This window comes from Antedon mediterranea, chromosome 1, assembly GCF_964355755.1.
Source record: "Antedon mediterranea chromosome 1, ecAntMedi1.1, whole genome shotgun sequence".
In the NCBI taxonomy this organism is placed as follows: Eukaryota; Metazoa; Echinodermata; class Crinoidea; order Comatulida; family Antedonidae; genus Antedon; species Antedon mediterranea.
This window is the reverse complement of record NC_092670.1, coordinates 9895965-9912790: the sequence shown is the minus strand read 5'-3', so window position 1 is coordinate 9912790 and position 16826 is coordinate 9895965. Positions and strand designations below refer to the sequence as shown.

The following is a 16826-nucleotide window of genomic DNA, read 5'->3' as shown; positions in this document are numbered from 1 at the left end:
ACACACAAAAGGGTGGATGATGTGTATTAAATGTGATAGGTTACACCTTGTCAAAATATCTCTCTAGTAAAAGTATCATTATAGTCTCTCAGTACCTATGTGATATTGACTCTCAATAAAGGCATTTTCAAATTAAGTGAGTAGATAATATATATTTTTTATTTGAACAATCACATTTCATTATAATAGAAGTAGGCCGGTACAGGAATATGGCAAAAACAAGAATATATAGGTATTCAACACATGTAGGCCTGCCAAATAGGCTAACACATTGTATTTAATACCAGAATGTGAAAAAGGATATTTAAAAAAATCATCGGAATACCCTTTTATGATAGAAGCATATGCCTACCAATACGTACAGTGATGTGTCCAGTATACCTCATACAGTAGTAAAAATTCTCCTCCTAAACACAGACGTATGCCATATATTATTTTTTCAATGTAAGAAACAGAATGCTTCTGACAGAAGGCTCACAACAGGTTTTTAAAAATCCTAGGGAACACTCATTTATGCAGTAATTTGGTGACAAGTTTACAGAAATATTGTATGCCAGCCCAACCAAGGTAGCCTGAGTTTTGATAAATTATTAAACCCTTCCAGGTGCAATACAACATTTCATGACTTTCTGGGGGTCATTATTTGAAAGCTAAAACATGAATCTTGCTGAACTTGTATTACATCAAAAAGAATAGTTAGTTTTTAGAATTCACTGCCTTTAAAGGATGTACTGCCTTTACACTTAAGCCTACCATTTGGTTACTAAACATGTATGCAAGATATTTACGAAAATTGCAGTAGAACAGCATTTAAATATGAATTCATGCGTGGTTCCCACTAGAGATGCAAGACGAAGAGCAACCAATCATAAACGATAGATTATTTGAACTGTCGCTTATCATTGGTCAACTAGCTTCTGTTGCATCTATGTCCTCGCATTGCGTCTCTAGTGGGAACTTTTTGTTGTTAAAAGTCCATCATTGAAAAAAAAACACCCTCATCAATCAATCAATATTGCTCCATTCCAATAAAATGTCAGCACCAGGGACTGAACTAATACCTGTATTATCCTCTGTGCTGGTGTTAGACCTCCCTTATTCACAAAGCTTAAATATTTAATTTGTGTACATTACTTAGAGACACACTGTTACAGTTTCTAGGTATCTGATGATAATTAATAATCAAGTTTTGTTATAGTTTTTTCTATGCTGTTTTTAAACTCACATGGAAATAAGTCGGCCACTTAAATGTAAAATTCAACTTAAAATATCTGTATGCATTGTATTTTACTTGGATAGGTTATATTTATATTGATTCATATTTTTGTGTTGGTTTGGCACGCCTGGTGACAGTTGACCTATAAACTCTCATACTTAAAGTATGTGTTGTTTCAAATGTTGCTTAAATCAATAAAATGAAATAAGGATATCAAACAAATTCTATCAAGCAATACTGCTTACATCAGCCAAGTTGTTTTATTTGTTATTTAGAATGCATTCATTTTATTCTAAGTTAAGCAGTTTTAAACACTAACTTCTATGAAGTTATTAGACACAACCTTTATGGCGTGTTTGAACACAAAGCCAACTTTCGTGATTCAATCGATTTTCATAGTCAGTGAACCGTAGCTCATCCGGGTCTCATCCGACCAAATATTAAAATGGCGACGGATCTCCGTTTTATTTTATTTTTCGGTATAGTAGGTAAAGTGTAATGTTATTGAAAATAGCATATCATATGCATGAATACCTAATGAAACAATATATAGACGTTTTTAAAACTATTTCTCGGGCAAAAAATGTCATGATTACGTGCCGTCGAGCTTAGAGTAGGCGGGTACTATTGCTAGTCTACAGTAAGCCTCCCTCCGGGCTAGGCCTCCTAGGCTAGGCCTACCATTTAGGTCTCTGTATTGGAAGTACTTTACTGTTACAAATTACAGTATTTCGAACTATTCCGGTGTTAACATATAGTATTCAATCATGTGAAAGATGACAAAGAAACATGGTTGGTTATTGACAGGTGTACACCAAAAATGAAAATCAATGCTTGACATTTACATCAAATAGTGTTGAGTCAAACAATAAAATGTTTATATATGTATACACTATTATAAACATTTACAGGCATTAGACGCTTGTCTCGTCTGAAATTTTAAATTTTCACAACCCACCCCAATTCATCTGTACAGATTGCAATATTTCATATTAATTAATATTATATTTAAAGCATCTTTATTTGCCTCATCTGTTTTTAACCTCTTGCTACAGCCTTTAATGTTAATGTTAATTTCATTTTCATATTACTTCATATTACAGGACTTGTTTGTTTAATATGGCATATATATGCCACAATCATCTTGGAATTCATGAATTCTCCAGATTTTCAATGTAAGTATGTGTAACATTTAGGACCACATTCTAATGTCTCACTGCAGACATGCAAGTAATATGCCTAATTATTAATGAAATATATTTTAGGTATACTCTGACTATTTAAAGGTAAAATACAAATTATACTGGTTTACACTCTATGAACCATCATATTAATATAATTTAATATTTCACTAAAGTTTCCTTAAAACTAAATTTAGTCAGGAATATCAAAATCTAACCCAATGTTTGTGCTTTGGTTATTTCAATATTTTCAATTCTAAGATGCACATGCCTTAAAACCCATTATATATTAACCATTAGTACATTTAATTTATTTTCCAGGATTTCAAAAAGTAATTTGAGTTATGCTGCAAGTATATCTTCCCTAATCTACTCAGTTCTTGTATTTTGTAGGCTTTTACACATTGGTTTTAAATTTGCTGCTCCTGATAAGAAATGGAGCTTCCATTTTTGAAGACTTAACCATATGCAATGAAGAAGAGCAGGTAACAATAATACATTTAAAAAAAATTTATTATCGTAAACTAATCATAACTTGTTCTGAATCTGATAGAAATTCAATCGGAAGATGAGTGGGATTTAACATCTGCCACTGTCGATCACGTATAATAATCATATCGAATAATTGTATAGAATGGTACTGGTCATGAAAATACACAAGAGTTAGTGGTTGGAGGTGGAGGCTTCCACAGAGAGTCTGCTGGCTTTTATTCTGGTGCTTCTGGTAATATACCACCAAGTGGTCGTGGACTGCCAAATGGTAGACCTGACACTGACTGTGATGAACTTCTAGATAGTATGTGGCTATGGGAATTTTTGGCCATATTGATCATGGCAATTCTTGCATTTAAGTAAGTAATGTTTATCATATGGTTTGCATAACCACCTGAGCACTGTAACTATAAATTCCATCTTAATCATCTAAAATGTTAAAGAATGGTTTATAAATCACTGTATTAATCTCTCTCTAAGTTAGTCCTTTTTCAAGAACAGCCCATAGTTTTAACTACATTATTTTTTACAATATCAGTTATTATTCCAACATATTCTAGTAAAGCTACAACTGTAAAATAGTAAATCCCCATTTTGTACAAACTGTATTTTGTACAAACTGTTTCTGTTTCAAGCTTAACATAAAGTGACTGGAAATGATACTCCTATCGCACATAACATTCACGATGGTTGGCTATGCACTTATGTACCACATGTTTTGGGGAAAAACAATTATTTTGAATTGTATTTGTATTTATAACAGATATAGATACAAGTAGAGGAATGCAAGGGCCACAGAACAAACACGGTAATATTTCTTTCATTATAAACAAAAACAATAAAATATTTTAAATGTTACTTTGCCCTATATTTGTGCATTACTTTTTGAATTCCATCACAGTCATGTCGTAACTTACGAGTCAATTCATCAAATTCTGTTTGATCATAATTTCTCATCAGCAGACCAAGTATATTTTCATCAAGATCCAACATGGTGTATCATTACCACCTGTGTTTACTGTATTTAAATTTGGAGGAATTATTATGTAAATAATTCTTCCATTATGAAACATTTCATTTCAGTTAATTTTCATAATTTCATTCGGAGTGCCACAGTACATGTATGGTATTTCAGAAATCTATTTTGATAACATTTAAATTAATCTATTAAGTTCATTTTGATTTGAAAAGAAGGAAAAACTGTGGCAATTTTGTTTTTCCTTTTATTAACAATCCATGATGTCATGATCAAATGAATCACAATAATAAGTTCTGGTTTCAGTTACCGTTTGTTCAAATATTTTCCTTGTTAATGTACAATATACATCACTTACAATTTCTAATAAATAATATTAATATTTTTTTCAGATTACAGTTGCCTGAACTAAAAACTCTATCTTGCCAACGAGAAAAAATGGTATTATACATGGAGACTACAATCATTGTTTTGTGTTATTTCAGAATTAAATGTGACTTTAAATTTACTCATCAAACTAAATATTAATTAATTAAAGATGTATTGTCCCTTTGATTAATTGAAAAAAAATTGTAAAAAAAATATTTTGAAAAAAAGTGGGTCATTTTGAAAATCATTTAACTGATATACAGACGTTTTTTTTTTGTTCAAAAAATAACTTCGACTTCCAGTCAAAGTTTTCGATCAAAACATATCTCATAATGTAACGCGCTTGTTTGGCTACTCTGTATGCATAATCATAAACTTCCTAGCATTCTGTGTGAAAACACCTTCTCAACTTTGACGAGTTGTAAACAGTGTAAACAATCCTAATTAGCATAATGCATACTCGAGGTTTGAAATCTTTGTTTACTTTCGCTCGCGACGATTTTCCAAACGAAATGTAATCAAATTAATTTACCTGTTAATTATGTAAACTTTTTGTTTTTGGCTTGAATTTTCGACTTAAAGTGAATAATTTAATATTACTTTGATATGGCCTATTTAAATTTAGAATATTTTGACCTTAATTTTTTGTGTTTCAAGGAACAATACATCTTTAAGTAAATAAATGTGTGAACAGTATTAATTATACACGAATTTACAAAGGAAAAATAAATTTTGATTTCATTAATGAAGATTACTTCTCTAGGCCCTCTAGAGAGGATTTCTGATAATTCTAAAAATAACTATTGCAATTATAATTAAGCCAAATATGTGGCCTAAACCCTTTAAATTCTATCCACTAAAATAATATACAGTAGGCACCACTCCAATGTGCTATGAGTTCACTATATACAAAAATATAATTTGTTATTGCCATACATCACATGCCATCATGTGAGTGTGCTCATTGATGATTAAACCTTTATAGTCTAAGTTTGTGTGCTTGTTTTCCTGCACCTATTTTAAATACAAATTTTTTATTTGCAAACAAAAATTTGAACAAATTACATTTATATTTACGAAATTCCACCAAATATTAATGTTCTTAATTTATTGAATACATATGTATTGTATGTTTGTGTATACAGTAATTATACATACAGAGTTTTAGATCTGCAACATAGTGTTTTAATCATAAAGATGCCAAAACAAAAATACAAATTGAATAATAATTTGTTTATTCTGCAAAGAGGAATATCACAGTTCTGTTGTTTTCATAAAATGACTTAATTACTATTACAAAAATTATAGATCAAAAATTGCTATCTATCAAATCTCTTCCTCTTACATGGAATGGATGGATCTCTTCCTCTTAAGGCCAATTTACACAGAAAAGTGGTAACGGTAAGCGAAAACCTGCAAAGCTTGTCCCACATAGTCGGTATCAGCTATCCTGAGCTGAAACCGCACACTCCGCGTTGTGTCATAAGGAATATATTTTTATTACCGTTACTGCTCGTCTGTATAAATTGGCCTTACATGGAATGAAAACAAATTATAATAATGAACAAAGTATGGGTGGGATCCTGTGAATTATTTTTTAAACATAGGAATCGATCTAAAACAAAAATTATCTGTGTAGGAGATGACCAAGACATTCATCATTGCTATGGTTCTATGTATTTGTAAAAAACTGATTTATTAGACCATAATTGTGGTGCTAATTTATGTATTAATACGTATAACTCCCTGCCAATTTTGTGCCCGATTTTGTGCTATTAAAAACAGTATAGCAAATTTGTGGTGTGTTGTATTTTTATTATTGATTCGATTTTAAGAGTGTCACCTTAAAATAAAGCATCCCCCTGCTACAAGATGCTGTTGCTACTCCTTGGGCCCTACATGGGTGTTAATCAATCATTTACACATTTTTTTTTCAAATCAAAATTAACAAATTCTCATATATTGTTAACCTTTTTTTTTTTCGCCATAAAAAAATGTTTTAAAATTTGTTGTTGAATATGCCATTTTAATCTCACATAATATATTCACCAAACATTGGATCAACAACAAAATATATTTACCTGAAAAACTATAAAAAAAAAAATGTCTTTAAATTGATTAAAACACTGGTTTTGAAAATAATTGGTCGCATAATTTGACGTATCTCCTCCAAACATTCACATATTTTGCACACTAATGTTTCTTAATATTACAAACCTAAATTTTTTTAATGCAGCTAAGCTCAGATTCAATTCTTGCCAGTGAGTATTAGGAAAGGAGGTATGGAGAGGCTTTATATTCTGATCACATAGCATTTACGTTCAAGAATAATATTCCTCAGTACTGTAGATACTGGTGGTGTTAAAAACAATTATTTTACCAATTATAGGTTAAAACTATGCAATAAAAGTAACATAATTGTTGGAAATTATGATTATAATTATAATTTGGGAGTATTATGCTATTAAGTTTTGCACACCTAAGAAAAGGATAATTTATTCAGCATCAGACCAAGGACAAAAAAAAAAAACAAACAGCAGAGTTAAACAACTCCAGAATGTTGAGTGAGGCCTATGTTAGACTGACAGTCTACATTATTGAATGGCATTCTTTATGATTGCAGCTGATTCTCGATACTGTTTCTATTTCCGAAGTATCATAGGAATATTTGGTAATACTATAACATTCCATGTGTTTCACATGTATCTAGAGTAACCTAACCCTTAACCTAACCTTACATGATACAGGCTCTACATGTGATGCTGTATTACCAAATATTCCTATGATACTTCAAAATAGAAAGTATGTGGAGATACAGCACCGGGTGACGATTGTTTACTGGATATTTTGGATCGTTGACAACTCCCGGGTTGGTTTATCTTAGCCATTTATGAATAAGATTCATAAGAGGGCCATTGTCAAGTTTGTTTCCTTTTGGTCGGTGTTACATAACTGATTTGCGAAGTATGACGTACATTCATAACAATGATTATTTTTCAATGTTTTGTTGTGTCAAACTGTTTCAAATTCACAAAAATGAGAGTAAATTTAAGTGAATTCTTAATTTTTTGACAATAAGGAAAGTTATGCAGAAACTTTATGTTTTAAGAATTCTCATTCCGCTTCATAATGTTGAAAAATATACAGTAATTACTTATATTTTATATTAAGCTACAGTAGAGGTACCTGATAAAATGTTCTGTATATCGAAAGGATATTATAAAATGCAAATATTTCTCTTGAGGTTTTTAAACACATGCAATCAGTGGCATAATGGCTATGAGTGCTCACTAGTTGAACCCAGGGGCCCCAGAGATTTAAGAAGCCCAAATGCAACTAACCAGTGTTGGAGGGCATCTTAGGAGGACATCTAAAGGGTTTTTCACACCTGTTCCAGCACGGTTCAGGTTTGGCGCCAGAAAATCCAATCAAACGTCAATATTTCGTTTTTATGCGGCTATGCGCATATCGATTGGCGCATAGCCGTGTGGAGCGTCATGAAAACGAAACATTGATGTTCGATTCGCTGGACCGGAACCGTGCCGGAACAGGTGTGAAAGACTCTTTAACCAGTGACTTTGTTCCCCTGCATTACGCCATTGCATGCAGTTTCTAGACATGATACACAGAATAGAATTAACAACTACACAACTATTATTACAGCACACATGGTAAAACAATTTATTTCAGGAGGAAAATAAAATATCTAACCTAAGAATTTGTAGGATTTTAATTTTTTTGTAAATAATATGCATTGGGCTAGATATACATATCTACTGTAATAACATTTATTTTAGTTTAAAAAATGTTCGTTCGGTCACATTTTAACTTTAAATGACAATTTAATTTTGAATGTAGCTTAACACAGAATTACCAGATTAATACTACTATCTGGATGTATGCTTAATTATTATTTATAGACAAACCATGAAACTTAAAACATGATATAATGATGTGTAGAGGTTATAATAATATGTTAAGAGGATATCTACTGAGTAACAGTGCTTACTACCGAGCAGTTTAGATAGATTTATGCATGCATCATATGTCAGTAAGTGATGTATACGCAATCAAACTGTTGTCCTCATACAATCATTGACTCACTATAAGTTTTATAATCAAATTTTGATCATTAATAATTATTATTTATTAATTAATATTGATTATTGTTTATAATGCTTTTTTTAGTTTTTTTTTACAAAAGTTGCCTATTTCAATTACGTTGATACCAACTGTATAGTCAGATTTAGGTTACGATTAGAGGGTCATGACCGTATCCGCAAAGTTGTTTTAAACGACTCCACGAACGGTCTCTATTATACTCTGGTTTTACTATTATAAAAACGATGATGCCAATGAATGCGATAATAGCCAAACCGGCAGTGTTTGCAATGATAACATCAGTAGTTAATCTGAAGGCAAAATAAAACAACATGCATAAATAGATTATTCACTTATAGAGGCCTGGTCTTTTGATAGTTGCAGCTGTGCTGTAAATAGCACTTCTTAGGAGTGTGTTTAAGCTCTGTCTACACTATCAAATTAGTTTGAAATGAAAGTGTGATGTGTCCAAATATGGTAGTGATATGACATCATCATGTCCATATATGGGCACATCACATTTTTTTTTTCACATAAACTTTATAGTGTAGACATAGCTTTTGTGATCGCATTGTACACATCTAGCTTGTGTGCACTTTAATAATACCAGTGCATCTTTATGTAAAAGGTTACCCCGGTGTACTGGTCCATATCGGGCCTTGCCATTGTAGAAAAAGGAAAATGAGCATCATTTGGTGACCGCTTAACACAAAAAAACCCTCAGTCCACATGTGTGACTATACTTGAAATGAGGATCTGAACAGTAAAGAAATAAAATATAATAGTTAATTATATCTCAACCATAATAGTAATAGTAAAAGTAAATAAGGATTATTTTATTTACTATTACGGTTGAGATGTAATTAACTATCATATTTTATTTGTAATACCAACCGAATGAATCTTTTTAATGAGTAAAGGAATACGATGTGATACTGAGTGTTGAGTGGTAACCATGTATACTGTAAAAAATACTGGATTTTTCAAAATGCACAATAATTTAGCTATCTAGAACTAGGCTCAACAACCATTAAAAAAGCATAGTCTTTGAGTGATTTTATTAAGTTCTAACTTTGTGGCTTTGGTTACGTGAAACCTTTGTTCCTTGATAATAAATAATACCATGTAGTACAGTGTGTGGGTGAAAATGTAAAAATAGTGAAAAATGTTCCCTACCAGCCTGGACAAAGTACATTATTTTAAGGATGAAATTTCTGCGTTCATAGATTATTAACATGTTCGTAGCCTTGAAACTTGAAGTTTGGATTTGTGACGATGAAAATGATAATACAAATGAAGCCTATGCAGGTAACACCCGCTACGTTTCCGATAATGGCTGCTTTAGGAAGCTCAGAATAATTCCTGAAAGAATGAATGAACAAATGAATGAAAAAAACCAAAGATAAAAAAAAAGCATTTGAGATGAAGGGTTGGTTGTGAAGTGAAGTTACAGTATATTGGTATACTATACTATACTTTACAAAAGATTATGCAATTATTTTATAGAGTCCTGTAACATTGATAGGTCAGAATATGTTAAAGATGACTGGGCCAGTAGGAGCTTTGAAAAAGAGCAATGCTTGGGTTATAGGAAAAGAACGCTGATAATACTCTTTGGGAAAAGGGCGTGTGGATGAAAGATCTTAAGGTCGTGGGTTTGGATCCAACACTCGTCGCACACTGCTTGTATCCTTAGGAGAGACACTTTACCCTACGTTTGCCTCTCTCCACAATTGAGTACCTGGTTAGGTCAAGACACAACTTTGTTTGATCAAAGAATGACCGAGCTAATAATATGTACAGCACTATGTTTCACAATATTAGGCACTTTTTATCCAGGATATTATAAATCATTCCTTAATAATTTGGTTGAAATGTCCTTATTTTAACACTGTAATCCTTATGTGGGGTACAACAGTAACAAGTTTTGCTTTTTTTTGCTCTAATGGCCCTTATTGAACCTGCGACCCCTAGGTGAACTTGGAGGTCGGACCATGTAATAATTATAGTCATCAATAGATAGCTTGTGACCAAATCAGATAAATGAAAGAAGCATTTTTTTACCCTATGATGAAATGAATATAGCGTGTGGAAGAAGCGTTTTTTATGAAACAATCTTTTTAGCCAAATTTCAGACAGAACAAAGAAATTCTGGGATATATTAACTAAATGCTTGTGAAATGCATGTATAATATTAGGTTACTTTCTAACTTACCCGGCAAAGGCTAGCTTTTCACCTATTCCCATCAACACAGTGGCTCCAGCAAGCCCCAAGATAAACACTCCAAAAAATACGTGCGACGACATGTAAAGAGTACGATAATGCTCAGGAAACTTGGGAAATAGAAATATCAAAAATCCACACAAAAGCTGTAAAAATAAAATTCAAGAAATATAATATTATATGGTTAATAACCCACTAATAGTCAGATTGGCTGCCAATTTGACTATTTATTTTGTAATTTTATAAAAGAAAACATTTTTTTTTTTTTTGTAAGTGATTAACTTTATTAAAACTACAAAATAACCTATTCAAAGTCTGATTTTTAATTAATCTTTTTTTTTCAAGTTTTTGGGGACTATACTATACTATAGATTTATAAAGCGCTTTTCCAAAAAAAGACATTAATTAGAGCAGTATACAAAGACAAATAGAACATCTAAATTATTCCTTAGGGAATAGAAAACTTTTTAAAAACATTGTACACTTGGAGCTATACACACATTAATAGGTAAATTATTCCATAACTTAGGTCTAATGACAGAAAATGATCTATTACCAAATAGTCTACTAGTTTTAGGAACAGCAGACGAGTAATATCTTGTGTAGATCCGAGTCCCTGTCGACCAGGGTTATACTTCTGAATTAGTTCCTGTATATAGACTGAACCATTGATGCCGTTATATACTTGTACCAAGATCTTAAATTCAATCCTTTGCTGGACAGGCAGCAAAAAGAGGATACGCGGTGGTGCACCTGTTAACTTTATGCAATCTTATCTTCGGATATCTGAAATTGCTAAACCACCAAGCAAAAAGTTGCCATAGTCCAAACAGGACAGAATTAAAGATCTTGCTGCGTCAAAATTTATCTTTAAAATGAAATAATGAAATGGAGTCTTAAGAAACAAAGAATTTGTATGAATGCAACCCAAGATTACATTAATTAAATTAAGAACTGCCAGATTCAAAACGTTTGTACATTCATCAAAACTGATCATCACAGCTTACTGTGACATCCATCTATCTAATTTCCCCACTGGACTCTTAGTACTATATGTTGATTTCTCCAGTATAAGAAAATTCCGTAATATTAATAATACATCACAGGTGATTCACATGTTCACAGTGAATTTTTTTATTTTACTTACCACAAGGTTTATTTGTAAATTGAGAACAACACCTTAATTTATTATTTACCTGTAAACCAAACATGACAACAGTTGATATTCCAGCCCAGCTGTGCATGGAATACATGTTAGCAATGTTATTTGCATTATGAAACTGGAAGACGGCAACAAGGGCTATGATTGCACATATAAAAGCGCACAATTGAAGTACGAAATGCGCAATTTTGACGGCTAGACGAGGAACATTCAATCCAGCCATGATGCGGTATATAATGATTGCTGCAAAAAAAAAAGAAGTATATTAATATTAAACATATTGTACGGTGTTAATAAAAAATTGTTGAAATCTGTTAAACACCTGGCATTCTTTAATAACATTATAAAGTAAAATTTGAAGAGAGTACAGTAGTCATAATTTTTTTTAAAAGATGATGGAAAACATATTAACAAGACACATGTAACACAGGGTAAGTCATTTGGAGCTCAGAAGAATAATTGAAGGTGATTTCATTTTGACGAGAGTGTCGCATCATACATCATAAATATGGCTGTTCAATAACTTGCTGAAATTACTTTCTCAAACACTCTAGTCTTATTTGCCTCTGAAAACTTATTTCACCGGTCATTTCAGCAGGTTTAGGTCTTTTTCTGCCTATAAAATTTTTTGGACTGGTATGTTATTTGGTCTGCGGCCAATTTGGCTGTTAAATAAACATGAACAATATTTGTCCTTAGTATGGTTGTGTACCATAAATTTTGGCATTCCATACTGGACGAAATGATCCAAGCAATATGCAATGTGATCCAACTTACCATTTCCATAGAAATAAATTAGGCCAATGACCATCAGGAATGGATGAAGGTTGAACTGCTTACTCGAACCATCCCAAGCGAATCCATCTAGGTACTTGACCAACCAAGTACTGATCAGGGCAACAGCGGTCAAGCCTAGAAGTTGCGCCAAGACGGCCAGAGGAATGAACATCAAAGCCATCTTAATGATGTACTGTTAGACCTGTAACAAAGACACAAAGAAAACTAGTTTAATTTCATTATCAAATTTGGACCGGTGATGTGGAATGAGCTTCCGTCTGTGATCCGGGAACAAACCACGGTTTTAAAATTTAAAAAAGCCCTCAAAACACATGTATTTCCTAAGAAGTAACTCATTGTTGGGTGTGCTGATGTAAAGCGCTTTGATCATTTTACACTAATTTGGAAAAGCGCTATAAATAAAATAAAATAATAAGAATAATAATAATAATTATTTTCTTGGTCTTTTTCAATATTTACATAACAAAAAACTTGGATCAACCTAGTGACTAAATGTCACCTAAATGACTGTAGTTGAGCTGGTTAACCCAATCGGTAGGTTAGGACACTAGGTGCAGACACAGTTTCTCCCATTTAAGGCTTAATTTGAGACCACTCAGTTTTGCCATCAAAGAATTGATTTCCAACATGGTTCTCAAACGTCTATTTTTTGTCTTGGCACCGTAGGACAAAGAGAAAGTATCTGGAGAAGTTCTGTATCCCTGACTGGTGTACTTGTTGTTCTCTAATCTTTTCTCTTCCACCAGTGAGTGAATTTGTATTGTACAGATAAAGAGAGTTTCTAAAAACATCGCTAAACCTTTTCAAGTTTGGATAGGTCTTGTTTAGTAACCGTTTAGTAATGCGAAATGAATCATACTGTACTCTCAAGAATAGGCACAAAGAATCGGGAGTGGTGTTGTTGCTTAACCTTGGACAGGTTAAGTTCAGAAATTTCATAATTTTAAGGGCGTTTATTCAAATAAATATGATAATTTAAACTGTTTGATAAATTAGCTTGACATCGCAAAGGATTATACAATGCATGGTGGGAAAGAATTGGAGGAAAAGTAAACAACAAATCCTGTAAACAAACGTGCGTTCCCCCATTTCCTTACCATCATCATGTGTTAAGTTGCGCATGCTATTAATTACTGCAATAAACCATAATATTATAAGCACGCGTTCAAGCGCCTTCTTTATTATTAGCATTATTTCTACGTACGCTAGGCCCAGCCTACCTACCTAGACTAGATTATTAAAAAGAGGCTAGCTACCCACTACTAGGCCAAGACCTATAGGCACAACAAGTAAAAACACAGCAGCATCTCATCAGGCTGAGTCAGGTCAGACTCTCCAACATCATGGTATCACCCACAGCCTCTAGCTAGCAGGCCTAGGCCTAGCCTAGCTTATAATATTGTATTACTATTAGTATTAGCCTAGGAGACTAGATAGCACCAGCTGCTTCAAGAAAGTGGAGCCCACTCTACTACTAAGGCCTACTAATGTAACTACAAATTTGCACATTAAAACTAAGTAAAATGTAATAACTAACTGGTATGTAATAGGCCTAGGCTAGTTAAATTATTCCATCCACACTTCCTTCTTCCCATCCCATCCAAACGATCAATAACATCCGGCGGCCTCTAGTATAGTAATAGTATCAAAGATTGTATAGCGCCGCTACGCGGCGCAAGATAGGTAACTGGGCCGGTGAGACCTTTGTAATCCATGGACGCCATTCCGGCGGACAAGTTTGAACCGGAATAAAGTCGTTGTCAAGGCAATATCCACGATGTTTTGGTTAAAGAACGAAGTTGTCTAACCAAACATATCAATGTAAACACACAGAATTAATCGGAAAGTGTCCAGATCCCAAAGAAACTTTTATTTTACTTTGTTTACATAATTTCTTCCCTTTTCCAAGAATCAATCATAAAGATGGTTAACCACAGAGGCGGACCGCAAACTTTAAACCATTTACATTTAAATCACAATAATAACCTGCTGTCCGCCCGAATGGCGTCCATGGATTTACTGGGCGCGTAGTGTTATAAGATAGGAGCTTGGCAATAGTTACCTATCTTGCGCCGCGTAGCGGCGCTATATAATCTTTGATAGTATCCTCTCTCCGCGGCCACCACATCACCTCCCGGATTTCACACATGTTTATGTTTATTCATACCCACGGGAGATACCATTTTCATGTGAGGTTAAAAAAAATGTGCAGCCAAAAACAAATAATAATACCGTAAACATTCCATCAATATTATCGATCTATGATTTTCCATATGTTCGGATTTGTTTTTAAAACTTGAATTGTAACTGTTTTTTAATGGTTTTGTAATTCAACTTTAGATTATTATTTTCACGCTATCCCTATACAAAAATTATCCACCGCATTCAACCAAACCAATTTAAACAAGTTAGTGTAATGGCAATGTACCCTCCAAAAAACATGAAAATTGAAGATTAATTAAATCGGACTTTGAGCAGGTTATTTTGTAGTTTTAATAAAGTTACAGTTCCGTAGAAAAAAAACAAAGAAAATAGTGTCTGATCACTTTATAAAAAGAGAAAAATAAACGGTAATAAATAAATAAACTTCCAGTCAATTATTTTTTCAAGGTGACAACATATCTTTAAGTTGGCCCATACAAATTTCAGTTTTACACAAATATCAAATTATACTTGATAAAATAATATGTAGGCGGCCTATTCATAGGCGGGCCATAAAGAAGTAAGATTGAATCGCACATAGCGTAGGCCTATACTTTGATGTAAACAAAAAAATGATGACTCGTTCCTCAATTCGGTAAGCCTATATAGTTCAGTTTTTTTTAATTATCTATATATATATAAATATATATATTTGTTATATTTACAATAATGTACACTAATTTGTTACTGAGCTATGGAGAATTTTTTTTTCCGAAATAAAAGATGAATGAATTATGGAGGTATAATTATACCTCCATGAATGAATGAATGAATGAATGAATGAATGAATGAATGAATGAATGAATTACATTAGCTCAATCACATCCTGGATGAAAGTCATGGATATTGATATATATTATGTTCTTTAATTGGAGATAATTAATTATATTTCTAATGTTACGCAAGTATACTTATTATTAGGCCCATTCAACGACGTGGTGTAGGGCCTATGGACGTGGCCTATTGAAGTTAGTGGTAAATCACAGAGAGATAGGATTTTATATCTCTCATATTGATCTGATTTAATTTTTATGTTTGTAGAAATGTGTTGAGAAAGTAGGTTACAGGCCTATGCCTAAGGCCTATAGTATTACTATGCATTTTTAAATGCTAACCAATGTACAAACAGCTATATCTTTAAAAATGTTGACACCCCGCCCCCCCCCCCCCCCCCATATAGCCACGTGACATTAATCTGTAACTAATGATTTTATAAGTACGTGAGTACATTAACTCCATTAATTATTTCTGGTGGACAACGGAACATTTTGATTTGATGCCCAACAGTCTGCCATGGCCGCGGAGGGCAGAATAGGTATAGTAGGCCTAAAAGTAATACCAATATGCATGCCCTCATAATAGACATGATTGCGTAGAGGCCCAATAGTTTTTAGGTTCTTGTCAGGAGAAATCATCAATTATACTGTACAGTTTAGTTAAAATGCGAAAACAATTTTTATAATCAAACTTTCTAATGAAATTAATACAAGACCTATATTACTATGACTCACCTTCAACTAACTACACAGTAAAACATCAATGAATGGATGGCAAATTAATGGGGATCACATGCCATGCGGGCACTGTGTGTATTTAAGTTTGACTTATCAACAGAATAAAGTTCAATCAAACAAGTGGTCACGTGATTACTTGTCTTATATTACACAGTCATTGTGATTCGTAAAATCAAACTTAAAAATATGATTTTAATTCTGGACAAACGATTCAACCAAATTGAAATAATAACAAGGCCGACAGCCATTAAGTCTCGTGCTACAATGCATAGTGATACCGGACCGACAGACAGACCGACCGACATAGTGAACTATACTGACCGAAATTACAGAACATGTTTAAAAATGTTGAAATGTTTAAAAACATTTATATTTTTTTAATTTACACGTGCGTAGCCTGTCACTTTTGACGTGCTCGTATAACGTAATTTCGAGTTGAAAAGTAAGTCAAGAAAACAGAAATCGGGCAAAAAGAGTGCGCAATAACATTTAACGCGCAAAAATATGCGCACTCATGGCAATTTTGTAAACGCTTAAAATTGCCTGAAACGTACTCTTATTTCATCGAAAATAAATTTTGAAAATTTTAAG

General features: G+C 32.9%; 1 protein-coding gene and 1 long non-coding RNA gene across 2 annotated transcripts; one reads left to right on the top strand and one right to left on the bottom strand.

The window, feature by feature from the left end:
* The first annotated feature begins 23 nt into the window (after positions 1–23).
* Positions 24–3083, top strand: LOC140046347 (uncharacterized). Its single transcript, XR_011844763.1, has 4 exons — positions 24–136; positions 2320–2391; positions 2791–2882; positions 3031–3083. It is a non-coding gene; the product is annotated as an uncharacterized lncRNA (long non-coding RNA).
* A 5223-nt stretch (positions 3084–8306) lies between these two features.
* Positions 8307–14166, bottom strand: LOC140055835 (plasma membrane ascorbate-dependent reductase CYBRD1-like). The gene is made up of 6 exons (XM_072101188.1): positions 14057–14166; positions 12499–12700; positions 11756–11964; positions 10551–10705; positions 9512–9697; positions 8307–8646 (listed from the first exon to the last, which is right to left on the bottom strand). The coding sequence occupies exons 2-5, from the start codon at positions 12677–12679 to the stop codon at positions 9556–9558; spliced, it is 687 nt and encodes a 228-aa protein (XP_071957289.1). The 5' UTR covers positions 12680–12700; positions 14057–14166; the 3' UTR covers positions 8307–8646; positions 9512–9555.
* Between the last annotated feature and the right edge of the window lie 2660 nt (positions 14167–16826).

Coding starts and splice junctions, on each gene's coding strand:
- LOC140055835 (XM_072101188.1), bottom strand. CDS start 12,679: ATGGCTTTGATGTTCATTCCTCTGGCCGTCTTGGCGCAACTTCTAGGC. Junction 11,965..12,498: donor AATTTATTTCTATGGAAATG/GTAAGTTGGATC, acceptor TTTTTTTTGCAG/CAATCATTATATACCGCATC. Junction 10,706..11,755: donor TTGTCATGTTTGGTTTACAG/GTAAATAATAAA, acceptor TTATTTTTACAG/CTTTTGTGTGGATTTTTGAT.